The 18,914-nt window shown below is 53.9% G+C and overlaps 8 protein-coding genes across 8 annotated transcripts; 3 read left to right on the top strand and 5 right to left on the bottom strand.

The window, feature by feature from the left end:
- Nucleotides 1-328: 328 nt before the first annotated feature.
- NCS54_01054200 (RNA-binding protein VTS1) lies at nucleotides 329-2,317 on the bottom strand (the record flags this gene model as incomplete). The annotated part of the gene is made up of 3 exons (XM_053155846.1): nucleotides 329-357; nucleotides 413-1,738; nucleotides 1,798-2,317. 3 exons carry the CDS (start codon nucleotides 2,315-2,317, stop codon nucleotides 329-331), a joined length of 1,875 nt encoding a protein of 624 aa, XP_053011821.1.
- A 1,262-nt stretch (nucleotides 2,318-3,579) lies between these two features.
- Nucleotides 3,580-3,956, bottom strand: NCS54_01054100 (60S ribosomal protein L29; the record flags this gene model as incomplete). The annotated part of the gene is made up of 4 exons (XM_053155845.1): nucleotides 3,580-3,615; nucleotides 3,683-3,785; nucleotides 3,839-3,890; nucleotides 3,950-3,956. 4 exons carry the CDS (start codon nucleotides 3,954-3,956, stop codon nucleotides 3,580-3,582), a joined length of 198 nt encoding a protein of 65 aa, XP_053011820.1.
- Nucleotides 3,957-4,464: 508 nt separating this feature from the next.
- On the bottom strand, nucleotides 4,465-5,658 carry NCS54_01054000 (Hypothetical protein; the record flags this gene model as incomplete). The annotated part of the gene is made up of 4 exons (XM_053155844.1): nucleotides 4,465-4,609; nucleotides 4,664-4,901; nucleotides 4,954-5,501; nucleotides 5,558-5,658. 4 exons carry the CDS (start codon nucleotides 5,656-5,658, stop codon nucleotides 4,465-4,467), a joined length of 1,032 nt encoding a protein of 343 aa, XP_053011819.1.
- A 771-nt stretch (nucleotides 5,659-6,429) lies between these two features.
- NCS54_01053900 (Calpain catalytic domain-containing protein) lies at nucleotides 6,430-9,216 on the top strand (the record flags this gene model as incomplete). The annotated part of the gene is made up of 5 exons (XM_053155843.1): nucleotides 6,430-6,447; nucleotides 6,564-6,874; nucleotides 6,929-7,139; nucleotides 7,192-7,505; nucleotides 7,587-9,216. 5 exons carry the CDS (start codon nucleotides 6,430-6,432, stop codon nucleotides 9,214-9,216), a joined length of 2,484 nt encoding a protein of 827 aa, XP_053011818.1.
- Nucleotides 9,217-9,648: 432 nt separating this feature from the next.
- NCS54_01053800 (Hypothetical protein) lies at nucleotides 9,649-11,146 on the bottom strand (the record flags this gene model as incomplete). Its single annotated transcript, XM_053155842.1, has 2 exons — nucleotides 9,649-9,766; nucleotides 9,843-11,146. The coding sequence occupies 2 exons, from the start codon at nucleotides 11,144-11,146 to the stop codon at nucleotides 9,649-9,651; spliced, it is 1,422 nt and encodes a 473-aa protein (XP_053011817.1).
- Nucleotides 11,147-14,654: 3,508 nt separating this feature from the next.
- NCS54_01053700 (Hypothetical protein) lies at nucleotides 14,655-16,131 on the top strand (the record flags this gene model as incomplete). The annotated part of the gene is made up of 7 exons (XM_053155841.1): nucleotides 14,655-14,775; nucleotides 14,860-14,914; nucleotides 14,966-15,112; nucleotides 15,167-15,728; nucleotides 15,785-15,813; nucleotides 15,887-15,979; nucleotides 16,035-16,131. The coding sequence occupies 7 exons, from the start codon at nucleotides 14,655-14,657 to the stop codon at nucleotides 16,129-16,131; spliced, it is 1,104 nt and encodes a 367-aa protein (XP_053011816.1).
- Nucleotides 16,132-16,163: 32 nt separating this feature from the next.
- Nucleotides 16,164-16,571, bottom strand: NCS54_01053600 (Sen15 domain-containing protein; the record flags this gene model as incomplete). The annotated part of the gene is made up of 1 exon (XM_053155840.1): nucleotides 16,164-16,571. The coding sequence occupies one exon, from the start codon at nucleotides 16,569-16,571 to the stop codon at nucleotides 16,164-16,166; it is 408 nt and encodes a 135-aa protein (XP_053011815.1).
- A 781-nt stretch (nucleotides 16,572-17,352) lies between these two features.
- On the top strand, nucleotides 17,353-18,690 carry NCS54_01053500 (Hypothetical protein; the record flags this gene model as incomplete). The annotated part of the gene is made up of 2 exons (XM_053155839.1): nucleotides 17,353-17,942; nucleotides 17,991-18,690. The coding sequence occupies 2 exons, from the start codon at nucleotides 17,353-17,355 to the stop codon at nucleotides 18,688-18,690; spliced, it is 1,290 nt and encodes a 429-aa protein (XP_053011814.1).
- Between the last annotated feature and the right edge of the window lie 224 nt (nucleotides 18,691-18,914).

The raw sequence follows: 18,914 nt of genomic DNA, 5'->3' as shown, positions 1-18,914 counted from the left end.
GTGAGGACCTGATCCTCCACCAGCTCCCAAGCTCAACGAGGACGTCATGTGAACTAAGCAAAAGGTCTGAGACCGGAATTTGAACATTGAAACAATTTCAGAATTAAACAAAAGACGTTACTATCTACTACATAATCGCTCGTGGAAACTCGTAGTTTTCATGGTTCAAAATAAGAGTTGATCCGAGTACAACCGTCCACCTATTCACGCGCGCCACAGTCCGTATGAAGCCGCGGAATCCACAAAACACCCAATATTGTAAAGAAGATGGCCAAAGCACATTGATTTTTTGCAGGTCTCCGTATTTGCATGCCTGGTTCCAGTGGTCCTAGCCTAGTTTTCCGTCGGCCTTGGCTTCTACAATGCGGGTTAGTTCATGACTTCGATCCTGCATGTTCTGGAAAGCACTTACCCTTGACCTGATCAAAGACCTTGAGCATCTTTCGGCGCGCTCCAAGAGCGTTAACACCGCGCTCTTCCAAAGCCTTGTCGTCCAACTCAATGAGCTCCGTCCACTTCATATCCTTCAGGTTGTCGGTGTACTTGTGAAGACGGAGGCTACGAAGCCAGCTTGGGATGTCCTGCAAGAGAGTTGGGTCGGTCGGATCCTCTGGAGGTTTAGAGCTGCCTCGTCGTCCACGAGGGGATCGTCCGCGGACCATATCCGAGTGATCCGACAAGTAGCCTTCGTGACCGCTCACACTCAGTCCTCCCAGGTTGACAGCCTGTAGACCATTGCTCATCAGCGGTGAAGCTCCGTCATAAGCGCTCAGGAAACCGTTGTTCTGCGGCGAAGTAAATGGAGCCATATGGGGCAATCCGGTCTGCAAGGCAAGTCCAGGAGAGCTGGGTCTCGAGCGCTGGCCACCCAAGTTCATGCTCTGCTGGGCCTGGAGGGCCATGAGCTGCTCCCGGCTAAGGACTTGGCCGTGTTCATTGATCATAACGACGTTGGCGCTGGGAAGGTTAATTCCAGGCTGAGGACCAGCAGAGATCGGGGCCTGGGCATTTCCAGGTGCACCGTCGTTGGATCTAGTGCGACGGTATTTGCGAACGTCATCCAATGCAAATCGGTTGTTGACCGTAGAAAGGGCTGCAAGCTTCATGGCAGTAGCATTGGCAACCATATCCGCTTGTGTTCCACCGGTGTTGGCGGTGTTGAAGGTACCAGTCATAGGCGTGTTCACCATCGAAGCCCAGTTGCCACTGCTGGCATTGTATGGGGAGAGCAGCGGCAGATCCGCAGGGTTCTTCTCGGGCGCAGTGAGCGTCGTGCTCTGGATTGTGTTGTTGCTTGACAGCTGAGGACGGGGGGATCGAAGGCCACTCGACGGTGCCGGCTGCACAAACTGGCCCATGGGAGCCTGGGTGGACGAACCCTTGGCGCTTGGCTGATCTGCATTGCCAGTGCTGTTCCAAGGCGAAGGAGAGCTGACAGGACCAGCGTCACGGTTGTCCTGAGGTGCGCTGATGGACGGAGCAGCCATCGATGAGCGGGGATCCAGGGCAGCGCTGTTGCGATTCGAAGACGGGGGGTTACCCGTCTGCTGGGTGAACTTGGCCTTCTCGGTAGCAATGGCAGCAGCAGCATCGGGAAACATGGCGCTAATGGTAGATGGGTCCAGGCCCGAATGTCGCTTGTTAGACGGCGCGATAACCGAGTTACGCGACATGGAATTGCGGGCGGAATCTACATTCAGCTTATTCATGGCATCGCTAAGGCGATTCGACATAGGGTCTATCATGGCGTTCAAGGTCAGTCGAGACGCAATTCGGGTGACGTGGTATCAAACAAACCTTTGTCGAAGCTTGCAGGGGAGAGGACCCCTGACATGGGATGGTTCTTCCCCATCTGCTGGAGGACCTGAATGAAGAAGCGGATCTGGACCTGGGTTGTCTGCTGCAAGAGAGCATACAAGGCGGCAGTGCGCTCCGCCTCGCTCAAGACGCGGAACCATTGCTCAATGGCGCTGAGCTCGTCCTTGAAATCCTGGTCCAAGGTGGCAGCAGCCATCTCCTCGAGTGTAGTCTCGTACTGGTCAATGTCGGCGATCCACTGCTGCGCAATCTTGTCCTGCGAATCGGACTCCGAGTTGCCTGGGCCCAGGCTCTGCTGGGCCTGGCCATAGAAGTCCGACGAGGGCCGGATGCGACTGGCCGGCGATGGGCCGGTGAGAGCAGCCATATCGGCAGATGCGCGAAGCGAATGGCCAGAGCCAACGGCTCTGGAGGAGGGAGGTCGCAGGGTCGAGGCGGTATTGGCCTCGGGCGTGCTGTTTCTGTTTCCAATGACGTGGTTTCCAGACATGTTGAGCATTATCGAAGCGGAAAGGTCTCGGCGGGAGATCGGTGCGAAAAAAGGTGTTGCGCGCAGACTCGTGGATGACGGCGGCAAGCAAAGATGTTACACAAGAATCGTGTCTCGACTCCTGCAGTGACCGGCTGACCTCAAAGGAGTTTGGACTTGAAGTAAGGCAGCAAATTATGGCATTTCTGCCGGCGAAGAGCAGCGCTGCGTGTGAGGTTAGCAAAGAGGGTTGGCTCGGTAGGTTGTCAAAGGGCCACCCTGTTGGGAAGGCCCGCCAGTCTGGTACGACTTAGAGGCGCCCGTCGGGAAGGGAGAGGGGGAGACTCATACCGAGTTAAACGATGCAGGTGGGCAAAGAAGGGACGAAGTCTGCTTCCAGGCAGGCCACAGATATCCTTATTAAATCCCGCCGCTGTAAAGTACGGACCGGCGTCCTCTAGCGATAATATCGTCAAAGGACAGTGGGATGTCGGAGCAGAGGCTGTTCGTGTTCGTCTGGACTATTGAAGGCCTCAGCCCCTGTGCTTACCTAAGGGGGTGGTGCCCGCTCAAGGGCCAAGCGAACCGACGCCAAACCAAGCCGTGGCCAATGAAAGTTGTTGCCTGAGGCTTTCGAAGACGTGGCAGCGGGGGCTTGTCGGCAGTCCTCGACTGAAACAGAGACAGGGGGGCCAAGAATGGATTCAACAACCCGGCCTTGTATTCGATAAGGGTCATCGCCAAAGGCTTGGATGTTTTTTAGAAGTCGGCAATACTAAATTTGGCATTTATTGCGGATGTACGGAGTACCTAAACTTTACGACGAACTAGAGACCCCGGCCGTTCATCCTGGACAATTAAGCGGATGTTTCATGATTGTGGTTCTTGGATGACGGACGGTGGAAGCGAGAGCAGGGTATGAACCAGCCCCGGAACCATCTGATACCGCCCGCGAACCTGGTCATAAATTGGCAACGGCAAGCGCAAAAAGACGGAATCAACAAGATATCACGGAAAAATTCACCACGGGATTGCACCAGTGCTTGGGCTCAGTAGTTCAGACGAATCCATGCCGTCTCGTCTACCTCCATGTTCGTGGAAACATAGTAACACCGTCGGCTCGGGACCATCACAACGCTATTCGCCGGGACATGTTCGCATCAACCACCTTTTCAACAGGCTAACCGCATGGTATTTCCTTCGTCCATTTGCGTAGGTTCTATCGTGTGTGTACCGTAACCGAGCCTTGGGATCGTTCCAATATGAGGCCTCCGATTTCCTTTGTCGACATTTTAAGCACTCTCGCGCTTGCCCTCCTTGACCTCCTTCTGTTAGGGTTGTTAGCTCGCTGCCTCGCACGGATATTTTCGACTTCGGTCGGAGTGGTGGGCATACCAGGGCCTTCATGTTGCCGTGAAGAGCATGTCGGTGGTTTCGTCGGAACTTGGGGTCAGTGCCCTTCAGCGAGGGGTAACGAGAAGTCTTGGGCTTCTTGATACTGTCCGGGGGTCAGCTATGAACGCATCGTCGAGTCGGAATTTGAGAATGTACCCGTTCCGGTGCGCCTTGCGCGACTGGTTGTGCTGCGAGGAGTTCTTGGACTCTGCAAAGTGTCAGCGATTCAAGTATTGACCAGCATCTTCATTCCCAGTTTGCACGTACTCGCCATTGCTGCTGTAGTTTCCCTGTGTCGGACGGAGACGGATCACGGAGTTGCGAAGTGAAAGGCAGATTTGTGTGCGATTTCTTGATGACAAGCCCTAGACGGAAAGAGTTGTGGGGCAGGTTGCTGACATAAGGTGGGTTGAGTTGCCCTGCGTGCCCTGCTCACATGAGTGTCTGAGTGTGCATGCCTGAGGCTACCCATGCCTGGTGGGTCTGCATGCAGTCTGAGGTTCAGGTCATCGTTGTTATATGGCGAGAGCAACTAGGTTTATTGAATAAAGATCATCACATTGAAAAGCTCTGGTCTAGTTCTCCTATACTGGGCATTCAAAGGCTGGCTATCGCTCAAAAAAATCTAGAAAGGTGGCGGGCAATTCAATAAGTGCTTCTCCGCTATCCAAGTGGACGGTCATTGCTCCCGTTCTTTTGAAGCAAGTGAAATAAATACAACCATTCGTTTCTATTCCCAAGCCCATTCTCCCAAACACCAATACCATCCCTGGTCCTGTTATTCAGTTCGTGGTGGTCACCGGCTTGGCCGCGACGCTGTGCGCCACCGCAGTTGCGGAAGCAGCTGTTGCTTCTGCAGTCTTTCTCAGCTTACTGAAGCGGAGAGACTTGAGATAACGGATGAAGAGAATAAACATGAGTTCCACTCTGTGTGAAGATGAGGTTAGCTTCCGTATGAACAAGAGCAATCATGATACTCACCTCTCCTTTGTAGTCATCAGGATACCCTGCACGAGGAATCCCTTCAAAATCTGAGGGCCAATGCCCTTGAAGAGGCCCAAGACACCCTCGTGCTGGATAATGAACTTCATCACCTCCACGAAACTGCCGAAAGGCTTGCCATTGCGAGCGGGAGGTGGCTTAGATTGAAGGCCGACCTTGGCTACAATGAGCGGCTGTGTGGCAATCGTTGCCAAAGCCTTGGACATGGCACCAAGGACTGCAGATGGGTTAGATGGAAACTCTTTGGTGCGTCTAAACTGCAAACTTACGAAATGCTTCGGCTGGCCGCAAGGTGGTCTTGCCTGGGAAGAAGGTATCCTTGAGTCGTTCATAGGCACCGTAGGTGATGGCGGGATTGACGACAAGCACGAGACTCGCCTTCAGGCCTCGCCACAGACCCGACACACCGTCTGGGCCATCGATGACCTCGCGCGCTGTTGCGAGGAGGCCCTTTCGATCCTCCTTCGTGGCTGTCTGCTGACGTGTCGTCACCACGGCGACAGGGATGGTGAAAATCTGAGCGATGGCGCCAGCGACGGCTCCCAGCGCAAGCTCCACGATTGTTGAAGGATGCACGTCTGACCCGCGCGACTTGAAGTACAGAGTCCTGACGATAGTGTACCAGTAGAAGTAGGCAAAATTGGTTGACGCGACACCAAGCAGGGCACCATTCATGCCAGCGTAGAGTCCCTTCACTCCGTCTTCGGCCGTGATGCGCGAAATCGCATCCCAGGTGGACTTGTAATGTTGTTCGTCGGCGTCGGTAGAGCCCTTAGTAGCATCGGAACGGACCTGGACTTGAAGGCGAGTCTTGACGCTGCGCAGAGATGGTGTTAGTTGAGGCGACGAGCTTGGGGCAGAAAATCGACTTACATGTCGAGAGGGTATACCAGCGCGTTGGCGAGAACAGCACCAGTCGCCCCGGCCACGGCGCGGCCCCAGGGGGAAATTGTAGGCTTCGACTGCGCAGCCATGACGATCGGTGATGAAGCTTTTCTTGAAGCAGGCGACAGGTGAACGTGTTTCCTCGATTGACGAAGAGGCACAGTTGGCACCAGTGTATGTCGCGAGCTTAGACTTGATGTTCACCTGGGTCCTGGCATCATTATCAAAAGATAGGGCGGTCCGCGACCGGTCCGGGGCCGAGGTTCATCTGGCACCGGTTTCGGCAAATCGGGGGCCCGTCCCGCCCGTGACTGGCCCGCAATAGGTACCTCGGTTAGTGGCTTAGAGGGGTGAACCCGCGGTTGTGGAAACGCCATACAACGGTGCATCTCGCTCAGAGGGAATACGGATGCGGCTCAACCTCAAACTAAGAATGATGTAAGGAGCCTTTGCATTTTCGTCGTCCACCGAGAATCACCGAACTGTCCTATGTTGATCCATGACGTTGAGGTTTGAGTTGCTCCTTACCTTGGGCCAGGATCACATGGGTTTTAGTCTGTATGACCTCAGACTGCCTCCTAAGTACATACTTATTGCATAATGCGAGACAAAATGCTCCGTAACTAGGAGTTCATGTGGTCCTCTCTAGCTTATGTTTGTGTTGGAAGAGAACCCTCTCAAGAAAGGAGCTCAGGTGGGGACAAAAAGGGGCCTATGAACACGGCAGCTCAGCCATTGCCAGTTCCTAATGAGCGAACTGCCCCACCGCGGGGTTCTCCAGTCTCGAGCGTGATCTCAGCTCAAACGTCGACTTAGCTTGTATTGTGAGCAACTGGACGCCATGGTTCAGTAAAACGGCGATGGAGAGGAGAGCTCAGGTAAGCCGCACTTGTCGCTTTTATTTAGCCTGGCCCCCGGCTTCTGTGATCGGGTACATTCTACGACAACCTACCACTACACCAGCACCAACGTCATCCGACTAACTCCATTCCAGGCTGCTGAGTCTCTCATCGCAACATCGAGTGGCCAAGCGGCCCTCGATTATGCCATTCAAGCGGCTGATCTATACATGCGAGCAGCTGGAGAGGCCGCTACCAAACGAGATGCCACACGTCTGCGGCTGAAATGCCAGCAACTCATCACTCAGGCTGAGAGGCTCAAGGCCGCAATCACCGGTCACCAACCTACACAGCCGCCCAGTCTCCTACAGCGAACCTCACGGCTTCATGGCAACTCCTTCCCTCCCTGGTCGGCTGAGCCTACTGAAAAAGACTTTTCACTCTCCTCGGGCGATGAGCCCTTCACGTAAGGCTGCGTCTCCAACCACCCTAGACCCGAACGATGCTGACCCGAATTCAGTGACGAATCCACCTTCACACTATCACCCAGGCAGGCTGCTACTTTCGGTGGGTGGAAACGCCCACGAGAGCTTTATGAAGATGGCGGGACAGATGGCTGGGTCTTCATGAACTCGGAAAATGGCTGCGATCTGGTGCAAGACATGACCACCGATTGTTCTGTCGTTGCTAGTCTATGTGCTGCCATGCGCATCTTAACTGGTCGAAACTCAGTAAAGTCGCTGAACTTGCATGTCTTTCACTGCAGCTAACCAGCTTCACCAGGTCCTGTCATCCGTCCTGTTTCCCTTTGACAAAGCCAAGGGTGTCCCCAAATTCTCTCCTTCTGGCAGATACGTTCTTCGGCTACACTTCAACGGTTGCTTCCGTCGTGTCGTGATTGATGAACGTCTCCCAGCTTCGACCACTGATCGAACCCTTTACGTTGTTGATCGACGCAACCCTCAACTGATTTGGCCGGCACTTTTAGAAAAGGCCTATCTCAAAGTGAGAGGAGGCTATGACTTCCCAGGGAGTAACTCGGGCACCGATCTATGGGTGCTCACAGGATGGATTCCCGAACAGCTCTTTCTTCAAAGGTTAGCATTAATCTCCAACTACTTATATCTCTTCTCCCCTCCCAATAGCTCACCAAGAAGTCCCAACTTACGTTTTCATAGGGAAGATCTTGATATTGACTCAGTGTGGGAGAGAATCAAGGCTGCTCACGACTCTGAAGATGTCGTAGTCACTCTGGGTACGGGACGTATCTCATCTGAAGAGGAGGACGTTTTAGGTTTGATTGGAGAACACGACTACGCCGTCATGGATCTCGACGTCGCCGGTGATAGTCGAAGGCTCTTGGTCAAGAATCCCTGGTGTAATGGCCCGGTCTGGAGAGGAAGTGCTTATCGCGCTTCCATTACCGACGATTCGGCCGTACAACCGACCGACCCCGAGCCCGCAAACTCTCTTCTCGCAGCCGGCTCATTCTGGATGTCTCTTGAGGATGTCGTCCAACATTTTGAGTCCATGTATCTGAACTGGAATCCCGGGCGCTTCTCCCAACGCCAGGATCACCACTTCAATTGGAAAATGCCATCTCCAAAGTTGGCTTCCTCATTGGTACACAACCCCCAATATTCACTACAGTCACCCAAAGGTGGCGAGGTCTGGATTCTCGTCAGCCGTCACTTTATGGATGCCGAGTTGGAAATTGCTCGAAACAGGACCGACACTATGGCGGCCGTCTCCGGACAGCTCGGGTTCATGAGCATCCTAATCTTCGACAACAATGGTCACAGAGTGCAAGTGAGTGATGGTGATCTATATCGGGGGCCATACGTGGACTCGCCCCAGACTCTGGCTCGCCTGGATGCAAGCTCGATGAAACGATACACAATCGTCATTGACCAGCACGAGTTTCCGCTTCCAGAGTATACCCTCACTCTTTCGTTCTTCTCACAAGACCCGCTGAGGGTCAAAGAGGCGGGTGACGCAATGACGCACACAAAGGAGATTACAGGCTCGTGGACCAGGCGAACAGCAGGTGGAAACTCAGCATGCACGACATATGGAACAAACCCCCAATTCAAGCTGTCGCTTGCCCAGGCGAGCCCTCTATCCATTCTGCTCTCAACCGACATACAAGACGTTCATGTCCACATCGACCTAGTATGGGCCAAAGGGAAACGAGTTCAGACGCTCAAGGCCCGGGACATCACAGGTTCATCTGGCGAGTATCGCAGGGGCTGCGCAGTGGCAAATATCACCCACGTCGATGCTGGAGTGTACACCCTGGTGTGCTCGACATTCGATGCAGGTCAACTTGCCGACTTTGCCCTCAGGATCTCTTCCATGACGCCCGTGACACTCGAACCTGTCCCTGCCGATGCTGCTGGAAGACTACGCAAGACCTTGACACCGTTCCAGCTGTCAGACGGGGAAGAGGTCAGGCGGGCGCAGCTCTCAGTGTCCTGGTTGACCCGTATGAGTGTGACCGCACGAAGCGTTATCCAGACAAACCTAGACCCTGGGAGTCGGCCCTCGTCCACGCTAATGGTTCGACTCTCTGTGGTGCATGGCTGGGCTCCGGAGCGAACCACCATCGCGGTTTCTGGCGAGGGCGAATATCAAGAACTCAAGTCAGTGGTGCGAACCCCTGAACTTGATATGGAGCCTGCTCGACTACAGCGGGAGGGTATGTGGCTAGTGGTTGAGACTATGGGCACAAGCCAGATCGGAGAATGCATTGAACTAGAACTCCATAGCGATGCACCCGTCAATATTGGCCGCTGGGAACTTGTCTAAATATATGATAACGAGGTCAGCATCTATGGAGATGACGGCCGAGCGTAGTGGCTACAACAAACTAGTTGTCCTCGGGGTTACCAAAAAAGACTGCATATTGGTAGGATGACTGTTGGAAATCACATCGTGCGTGTCAAGCTTGGAATATACTACGTGCTACCTCAATCCAACGCCTCTTAGGCGCCAATATGATACTCCATGAAGGTCGAAAGCAATGAAACCTGACCCAACCGGGTATTTGAAATCCTTAACGCCTTGTCTTGAATCCTCCGCCCACATCACCTTGAGATCTTCCGGCAACGTCCGCAAGTCGTTGCTCATCCAGTCCATGAATCATCAACGTATACTCATACAATGCAAGGGAATAAGAAACTCGTCTGTCTTCAGACGGGCAAAACCCGGGCAATCGAGAACGGCATTCGGATCCCAGTGCTATGATGGCGGTCCGCGTCTTCTCCGACCACGATTAGGGCCGTCTGGTCGTTGAGCGAGTACATCTCGCAGCAACGGATCGTCCTTGTCTTTATCTACGTGATGAACACGAACATGCCTAAGAGTATCCAGTTAGTTTTAAGCTCAGGGCACAGGGCATCACCAAGACGTCAACTCAGTGTGAGAGAACATACCGTTGTAGATTATCTGGACGAGGGTACTTGTGCTCCCTATCGGGACAAAATGGGCACACATAGCCTGGGGAATCGTGGACCAACCCATGCCTAATCATCTCGTTTTTGCGCTTGAATCCTTTGCCCCCTTCGCTTCTCGGACACCCCTTCACTGGGCAATAATGCGGTCGTGCGGATGAATGAACGTTGGCGTGAGAATTGAGAAGATACTGGGTTTGAAAGGGCAAGGCTGTGCATCCCGCAAAATTGCAGACGTATGCCCCCGTTCCTGTGGTAGGCTGTGGATTTGTGATTCCGTCAATGCTCATGCGGTCGGTAATAGAGACAGAGGTAGCGGGAGTTGAGACAGAATGATCGGTGCTCGGTGTCTCGCCGGCGTTGCTACTACTGCTGTAGTCGGTCCCAGGGCGCGGATGTGTATTATTCGCAGCGTGGAAGTGTATACTTGAAGGGCCTGTCGAGTGTGGGGAGAGAGTCCGGAAGCCATCTGGTGAAACGGGAGATGATGGAAGGTTAGTGGATAAGGGGAACCGATGAAGATTGCCGCCTGGGGATGACGCAGGAAAGGATGTAGCCGGCCCTGAAGGGGCTGCAAGGTCCTTCTCGGGTATACGACCAGGCCCAAGATCCCTAATTTCACCCAAAGCTGAGCGGAGGGACGGAAGAGACTCTTTTGACTCTCCGGGCGAGACGTATCCGCCATGAAGCGGAGGGAGCGGGCCGCTCGAGGTAAGGTGGGGTGAGGTGACTCGAGGAGCAGAGACATATGCTGCGTGCGTGCCTCCTGCTGGGGATTCATCGTGAATGGATAATTGACCAGTTATATCGGCGATCGATCTAGGAGCTGAGGGTGATATTGGGACAAGCGAAGCAGCTTGAAGAGCATCTGCAGCAAGATGCCGAAGCGAAGGTCGGTTCATGGTGCTATTGTCAACAGGCCTCTCTTGACGCGGCTCCTCGTCGAAGCTTTCTTCTTCGGCGGCCAGGCCTTCGCTTCCAGCAAGACGGGCAACATCCGGATCGCGCCCGTTGCCGAGATAAGCTACCAAGACAGCATCCCCTGATGTAGGGCGAACCTTGTGGCGATTAGACTTGTCGCGACCGTCGATGAAGGTAGGACTAAGACTGACTTGAGCTGGAGGAATATCTGGGGGAGGACTCGGAGAGGGTTCGAGCTTGGGACGAAGCGGGGCCATGAGGGGGCTGCCTCGAGGTACAACCTCATCCGGGTCGTATGTGTCGACAACGAAGCCAAATTGTGGTTGTGATGGCTGGTGCTGCTGGTGCTGCGTGGCCGTGGTCATAGTTGTCGCGTCGACGGCGGTCGTTCAACTCGCCATGGCCCCTCACGGGGTGGGAAGCGTGAGGCACAGGAAGGCGGGTTCGCTCGGGATTTTTGGTAGGTCGTGATATTTGCGAGTCGGATCTCGCGCCGGAGATGGTGTCGCGGGCGGCGCTCAAGTGCAGGTATCGGACCAGGGCAATTTCGACTGGGCCGATGCTGCAGAATGATGAATCGATCGGTCGGCGGAAGACACAGCCACGGTACGCAATCGAGCGGTTGACGAAGGGAAGGGCGCGGCGAGAGGCAGGCGAACTATCTGTGCTGGTTCGCCTTCTGCGAGCGGCCAATGTCTTTTGCGACAGAGCGGGTAAAACGAGGCGGTTCAAGGCGATGCCAGAGATTCGAGACAGACTCCGCAGGTGCGAATCGAAAGTATATAGGCGAGGCGACGGTCGATGAGAGATATTATAAGCGCCGAATCAAAGACGATTGATTTGCGGTGTAATGCGGTGAATTTGAGGCGGAACGCGATAGTGTGTCAGAGGTGTCGACCAGAGAAGAGTATAATTATCATGCTCGTGAATATGCGCACTATCTCGGAAACTGTCCCTTTATTAAACCGTTGCTCATTTCAAGTACGTTTGCGCGATGACTGTGAAGAGGGGAATTCAGAGGGCATCCAACAGTATTCGGAATGGGGTGGAATGGGGATGGTGAGATGGGGCAGGGCAGATCAAGCGCGAATGTTGAACGAGAAATACCAGGCGGCAGTGAATGCTAACGCCAAGACCTGTAGGTGCGAGTCCACGGAACAAGGTGAGCGAAGGGGTAGGTACCTACCTGAGGTATCGAGGTGAATGGTCGACGACGAGTGTGGGTGAGATGAGGCGCGTTGACAGGCGGGATCGTGTACGAGGCGAATTTGAGGGGAGACCACAGGAAATACGGGGGAAGTGAGTGTATTTTGCTGTTCCTGGGAGCCCTATCTCTCGCATGCTACTGGATATGGAGTATGCCTCCACTCCTTGACTTGACACCAGATTACGGGGTTTGAAGCAGTTAGAGGAAGCACTTGCCACTACTGTACCTACACAAGAGGGTACAGTACAGTGCCAGAGACTAACTAACTATTACCTACAGCACTTTACGTACTCGGCCGCTCTGTGCCTGCGCCGCGGCTTGATACTGGGATTGGAAAGTGGGAAAAAGGGACTTGGCCGGGGCTGGGGTCCCGGGGAGGTTAGAAGGCTGGGGCGACGACTTGGATGGATGATGGATGGAAGATGGGGATGGGGTAAAGGTGGTAATTCGGCCCTTGGCTATCTGTAACATGTGGTAGGTCGGCTGAGAGCAGGGGGTCCCCGGATGGGGCTCTGCTGTTATTGCGGCCGGGGAGGGAAAGAGGGCCGACAGACAGCGGTACTTCTCTGCCAGTCTCTGTCTGGTTGTCGAGCGTTTGGTCTAGTGCTGGCGACCTGAGGGCGCTAGCTTGGTTATGTACGGCTTGTGCATCATTGGGCCTGTCCCTAAAATGACCCTTCTCCGCGTCCAGTCAATCTCTTTTTCTCTTGACCGACCTCGCAGGCGTCAAGCGACTGATGCGAGTGATCCCATCGGGACCGTCTGTCACCCATCTCGCGGTGCCACCGACCAAGGTGACACGGAACTCCTTATCCGCCCGGCGTCTTCTCTCCAGCTGTGCTGATAATTCAGGGCCGGGCAGAAATGACCTCGACCCCCCGAGCATTGCGTGTTTTTGAATGCAGAGAATGGGTCAAGGGAGCCATGAGCAATGGGGAAATGGAGCAATGGGCAATCGAGCGGATGGAGCAATGGATGCATCCGCCGAGGCCTCCCCCCTCTCTTCCCCACCAGGGTCATCGTCTAAGCCTCAACGTCCACTGCCGTGTCGACATGTGTGTGCGGGTGTGCGCGCGTGAGTGTGTGTGATGCGTGCGCGATGCCATGTGGGCTGGGTAGGTAGGTATTCCTGCTTCAGCCGCTTTTTTACTCCTCGTTTCTCGTCCTCTCGTTTATCTGCTGCTGCTGTTCCTTTTTCCCCGATGATGCGCGCGTCATGGCGGAACCCTTTGCGGCTCACAAGCCTCGGGCCGTACGGAGCGTGCATTCTGTGCTTTTTCTTTCACGCGTGACAACCCACACACCATCCATCCCATCTGTCGGCGACGGGACAAAAGAGCCGCTTGATAACCACTGCCCATTTTGACTCAAAATATGTCGCGCACTCAACGCCCTTCGCGGACTGTCCCGTCGAGAGGAACAGCGCATCCGCCAATTGGCCCACCCCCAAGGACCCCGGAGACACGTCTCCACCGTCTGCCCCAGCCGCACGGTGGATTCTGGACGAGGGGAAGTGGATCGAGTGTGTGTTGTGGGGTATCTGTCGTACTGTTTGTCATACGTCATTCACACTGTACAGCGTCCAGGGACCTGTCGAGTTGCAGAGACAGCGAAAGCGCTGGCCCGTTATTGGGCACTCCACAAACCACCCACAGAAGCGGCTCCCCATCCCGAAGTTCCCATCCTGCGCACCCTTGCCATCCCAGCTTGGGTGACCGACCGCCCATTGCCTTGCCGGCCGCGGGAGATTTCAGCTCTTCAGAGGAAATTGTCAAAATTACCTGCAATGTTTTCTGCCGCAGTCGGCTTCGTCGCCCATATACCATATCTGGATTGTGTCAAGTTCTTGATCAACCGCCCGCTTCTTCTCATTTAAACCTCTCTTGAAATGACATCCCACAAGACATGCCGAATGTGGGCGGCATCAGTTGACATCCTGCGCGGCTATTAGGTTCTTCGTCGGGCACGCGAAATTGCTTTGCCTAGACCTAATTCGAGTGTGCCCCGGGTCTTAAATCAAGCTACCGAAGTCCAACGTCGCGACTGACTCGGTTACCCCAGAGTGGCTGGAGCCCATATCGCATCCAACTGTCAAACGACATTGTCTGGGGATTGAATGAGACGTCCAACTCGAGGGACCGCCAGGGAAATGATCGGTCGGCGTTCTGTAGATCAGCTTGCGTCTGCAGACCATCTTCTTCGGGTACGCACATGCAGTTCATTTCATTAGCAATGATGTACCGAACATGGTGGCAGCCGTTAGCTCCAGCCACGGGTGTGCCTGAAGTGGCCATCAAGCTCATTCCTCTGAACCTACCCGTCACTGACAGGCAGGCGCCGAAAACTCGCTACGTATTATCGTATCTCAACTCTCGTATACCACCCAACGTTCTCCCGTGATGCCTTCATCTTTTTGCCGTCTACCTCTTAGCATGTCATTCATTCTCAAAAACTCCGTTACAGAGGCTACCTGCGGCTCATTGTACGACATATTCTCCACCATGGCAGCCGACAAATGCCGTCCATTTGTGCGCCGATGGCGGACCTCCACGCCTTGCCCCGCGCTCAGCTCGTCGCCGAGATTGTGAGAGATTGTGAGGCTTCATTTTCTCAAGGGCTTGACAACGTCGTCCATCCCTGCGAGACATTGATTGAACCAACTGTATATGGTAAAACATTGGCATATATTCATTCCCGCTACGAACATGGCTCTCCCGGAAACAATGAAGGCCGTCGTTTTCGACGGTCTTTACAAAATCTCGGTGCAAGACCGGCCAGTTCCCAAAGGTAAAACTACTCGACTTCACCCAGACCCTGGCACAAGTAATTATGCATATCTATGTCGACTATTAACTAACTGCACAAACCTAGTCCGTGACGACCGAGATATTATCATCAGAGTACACGCCGCTGGCCTCTGCGGATCGTGAGTGCTCAATGGATTGCCAACTACAACTGCCCTAACCTATACTGATAGCGAGCTTCACATCTATCGAGGCCACCAGCCCTCTGACACTGGATTCATCATGGGACACGAGTTTACTGGGACCGTCGTCCAGGTTGGCCCTGCCGTCAAAACCATCAACATTGGCGATAAAGTCGTCGCCCCGTTCACGGCTTCCTGGTAAATTGATGCTCTCATGGTATGCTACCGAGGTGTCCTAACATGGATCTCTAGCGGCAATTGCTTTTATTGCAACAGCGGCTACTCGGCCCGATGTGTCGAGAGCCAGCTGTTTGGCTGTGAAACGCTCGACGGAGGACAAGCTGAGTATGTGCGAATCCCAATGGCTGACGGGACTGCCGTGAAGGCTCCGGATACCATTTCGGACCAGGCGCTCCTCCTCATGGCCGATATCTTCCCCACCGGGTTCTACGGGGTCAAGAGCGCCATGGAGCTTTGCTCGTCACAAAATGTTCAAGATGCTACCATGGTAGTTATAGGTTGCGGACCCGTTGGGTTGTGTGCTATCCTAGCTGCTACTCATTATAAGCCCCGTCATCTTTTCGCCATCGACAGTGTCGAGAGTCGCTTGGAGCAGGCCCGGAAGCTCGGTGCTGAGCCTCTCAACTTCGAGAGTGACAGGGCTGGGCTGGAGGCTCGAATCAAGGAGGTGACCAATGGACGCGGAGCTGATATGGTTGTTGAGGTTGTCGGTCAATCACCCGCGTTAAGAACAGCGTTCGACATTGTGCGACCCTTCGGTGCCATCAGCAGCATTGGCGTCCACAACAAGGAGGTACGGCTTCGGCTCAGGATGTTGGTCTAACAGTGAACTGATGATGATTTGTGTAGATTCCGTGGACGGGAGACGACGCATATACGTGAGTTGTCTCAACCTCACGGCCACCTCCGTAGCCGTCGCCGTGAAAGGCTGCTAGGCTAAACGTGATGTAGGAAGAACATTCGAGTACAGATGGGCCGGTGCCCTGTCCGAAGCGTTTTCTCCGAAGCCCTCAAGCTGCTCGAGAAAAAGCAAGATCTCATCGGGTTTGTGCTCCATTGGCTGTCGATATAATCGTTCCCAAGCTAATCGTGATGGTAGCTTCATGTTTGAACATGTCATGCCCCTCTCACAGGCGCCTGAAGGATACACTCTTTTTGAGCAGCGCAAGACCCAAAAGGTGGTCTTCACCCCCTGATAGACAAGAGAGGATGGAAATGGACGGCAATATCAATTTTGTCGTGGCTTGACCATGCCCTCATGCATGATGTAGTAGACGACAGTGGAATCGTTGTGAACCGTCGCCAGTACGATCCTCTTCTCGCGAGGACCGCTGTTTTCAATAGAGTCAAAGATTTCCGAAAAGGCCTTGATTGTCCAAGTCTCCTCGGGATGTACCGCCAAAACCCACTCCAACTCCGGTGACTGATCAACAGCCTCTCCTGTCGCCTTTTCGCGGTCTAGGGCAGCAATCTGGTCGTCAGGGTGAATGTAGAGCCGGCGAGGAGGCATGCCCCTGATCAAAGGCCGGCGACCCGTAGTATCTTGAACCTTGAGAGAAGCCCAATCATGCTGGTGCTGGAGGTTGTATAAGACGGTTGAGGTGACGTTGGCAACCGGGTCACTTGAACGATTCATGCCGGGCTGGGTAATTTTTCATGCGGTGATGCGACGTGTGCCAAGTGAGCCAAGGAAACAATCCGCGAGTTGAATGGGCCAAGTTTTGCTGAATACGTGGAAGAGGGCGAAGCAGTCGGGGAGGCCGTTAAGAGGGAAAGACACTGGGTCCTCTGGTGTGAGAATTTGACAAACGAATGGTGGATGCGAGCGAGGTCCGTCGGAGTCAAAATATAATACGCGTAAAAAAAGCGAGACTGATGCAGATCAAGCAAGGGCTTGCGAAATTTGGCTTTTATTACGGGTCTGAAGGGTACTTGACTCTGGTGGGGAGAGTACTTTACTGTGACCTAACACGGAATCTCCCAGCGGCAATCTGAGAGCCGAATCTTCACTTTCCAATTAAATCCTGGTCTTTGAGCCGCGTGTTCTACTCGTAAAGTAACTGATCGAATCCTCGGCCTTGATGTTACCCCCGTTTTAAACTTTCCTTGGTGCCCACCGGCTTGGCGTTATCAGCGACACCGAGAGTCGTCGCCAAGTACCCGGCCCGCGTACGCAAGTAGTGCGGATTAGACTGCAAGCATTGCCCTTTAAAACTGACCCAGTTCCCCGTTGCTGGGTGCGGAGCGCATCATTTCATCATATCACGGCCTCCATTCCCTCTCCTTTGCCTTTCCTGCTGCATCTCCAGCTGTCGCCTTTGCTTGCTTCATATCTTCATAATTCATCGTTTCGCATACGTTACCTACACTGCCCAGCCTTGGCTAGGTGGCCAAGGTGACAAGAGAGCACTGCCACGATGTCGCCCCCGAGACGGCCGTCCAATAACGGGACCGAAACCGAAACCGAGCCCTTTCCAACCATCGACGAGACGTCGCCACGCTCAGACAACACAGATCCTCCGTCGCCTGTAGAGAATCGACCAGCTGCCTCTTCATCCTTAAGCGGACGCCTTCGTCGCGTCTCTCAGAGCTTCGAAGTATCAGGCCCTCCTGAGGGTTTCATGGCCGCGACGGGAACCATCGCATCTTCAATCTTCACTCGTCAGGCCGCACCACGCAGAACCTCGGAGACGTCCATACCAATGCAATCGGGTCCCGCCGCCAGTGGTCCATCGAGACAAAGCACATTTCCCGTCGTCAACGAAGAGGCGACCTCTGAGGAAAAGGCTAGCACCAGTGCTGCATCCACGAAGAGAGATGGGGAACCCGACGCTGCTGCGCCGTTCCCCAACGGCTACCATTTCCCTCCCAAGCATACATTTGCTCAGTCAACGAAGACCGGGTTGATCGCCTTTTGGAACTACTTCCTTACGCCTCTGGGCTTCTGTGTTACTATCTATGGCTTGAACGTTGTGGCTTGGGGAGGCATGCTCTTCCTTCTCCTCTGGTATGTATATCATCGCCTGCATCATGAACAAGCGCTAATCAATTACAGCAACGCCGCCCCTGCCATGTGCCACCCAACTTGCAACGATATCAACTCACCCAGACGAAAATGGATTGAATGGGATTCGCAGATTCTCAATGCCCTCTTTTGCGTTACCGGTTTTGGGCTCGCTCCCTGGCGGTTTCGCGATCTCTACTTCCTCCTTCAATACCGAGTAAAGAACGATACGATTGCGCTCCGCCGTCTGGGTGGTATTCACCGAGGATGGTTCCGGCTTCCAGGCTCTGAGGATGTTGACGTTAACATCGGACCAAAGAATGTCTCTAGCTCCCCCGAATTATGTTCATCTATCTCTGTCCCCTTTCCCGAGGATAAGATACCAGACGCTCCCCTCACCGGCCGACGAGCTCCCGCTACGCCAGTTTGGAAGATGGATGCCGTCGTTTGGCTGATGGTTTGGAATACCTTCCTCCAGTGTGTCTTGGCCGGCTTCATGTGGGGCTTGAACCGATATGACCGTCCCAGCTGGTCCACTGGTCTTTTCGTGGCACTCGCATGCATCGTCGCCGCTATTGGAGGAATCATGATGTTTATTGAAGGAAAGAAGGTCAAGGGCATCGAGGGAATCCCCATCAGCGAGCAAGACATGCAGCAACTGCAGGAGGATCGCGAAAGGGGTGTTTGGCACTTCAACAACATTAAGGACAAGGACTTGGCGGAGAAGGAAAAGAAGAAGGCCAAAAAGTGAATGTCTTTTTGGAAAAGCGTGTCCGAAATGGCGTAGGCGCACATTGTCATTTCATTTGGGTAGGTAGCTGTCGCTTCAGATCTTTTACGCAAGCATCTACAAAATATTGTTTTATCGGTTGAACACAAGGGGTCGGAGCCAGGTAGCTCGACATGTCGATAGCAGACATGCATGTGTCGTGCACCAAATAGATCAGAAAATGAACAAGGAAGATCCAGTCCGTT

The sequence above is a fragment of the Fusarium falciforme genome, chromosome 8 (genome assembly GCF_026873545.1).
Source record: "Fusarium falciforme chromosome 8, complete sequence".
Lineage (NCBI taxonomy): Eukaryota > Fungi > Ascomycota > Sordariomycetes > Hypocreales > Nectriaceae > Fusarium > Fusarium falciforme.
This window is presented reverse-complemented; position numbering and strand designations above follow the sequence as displayed.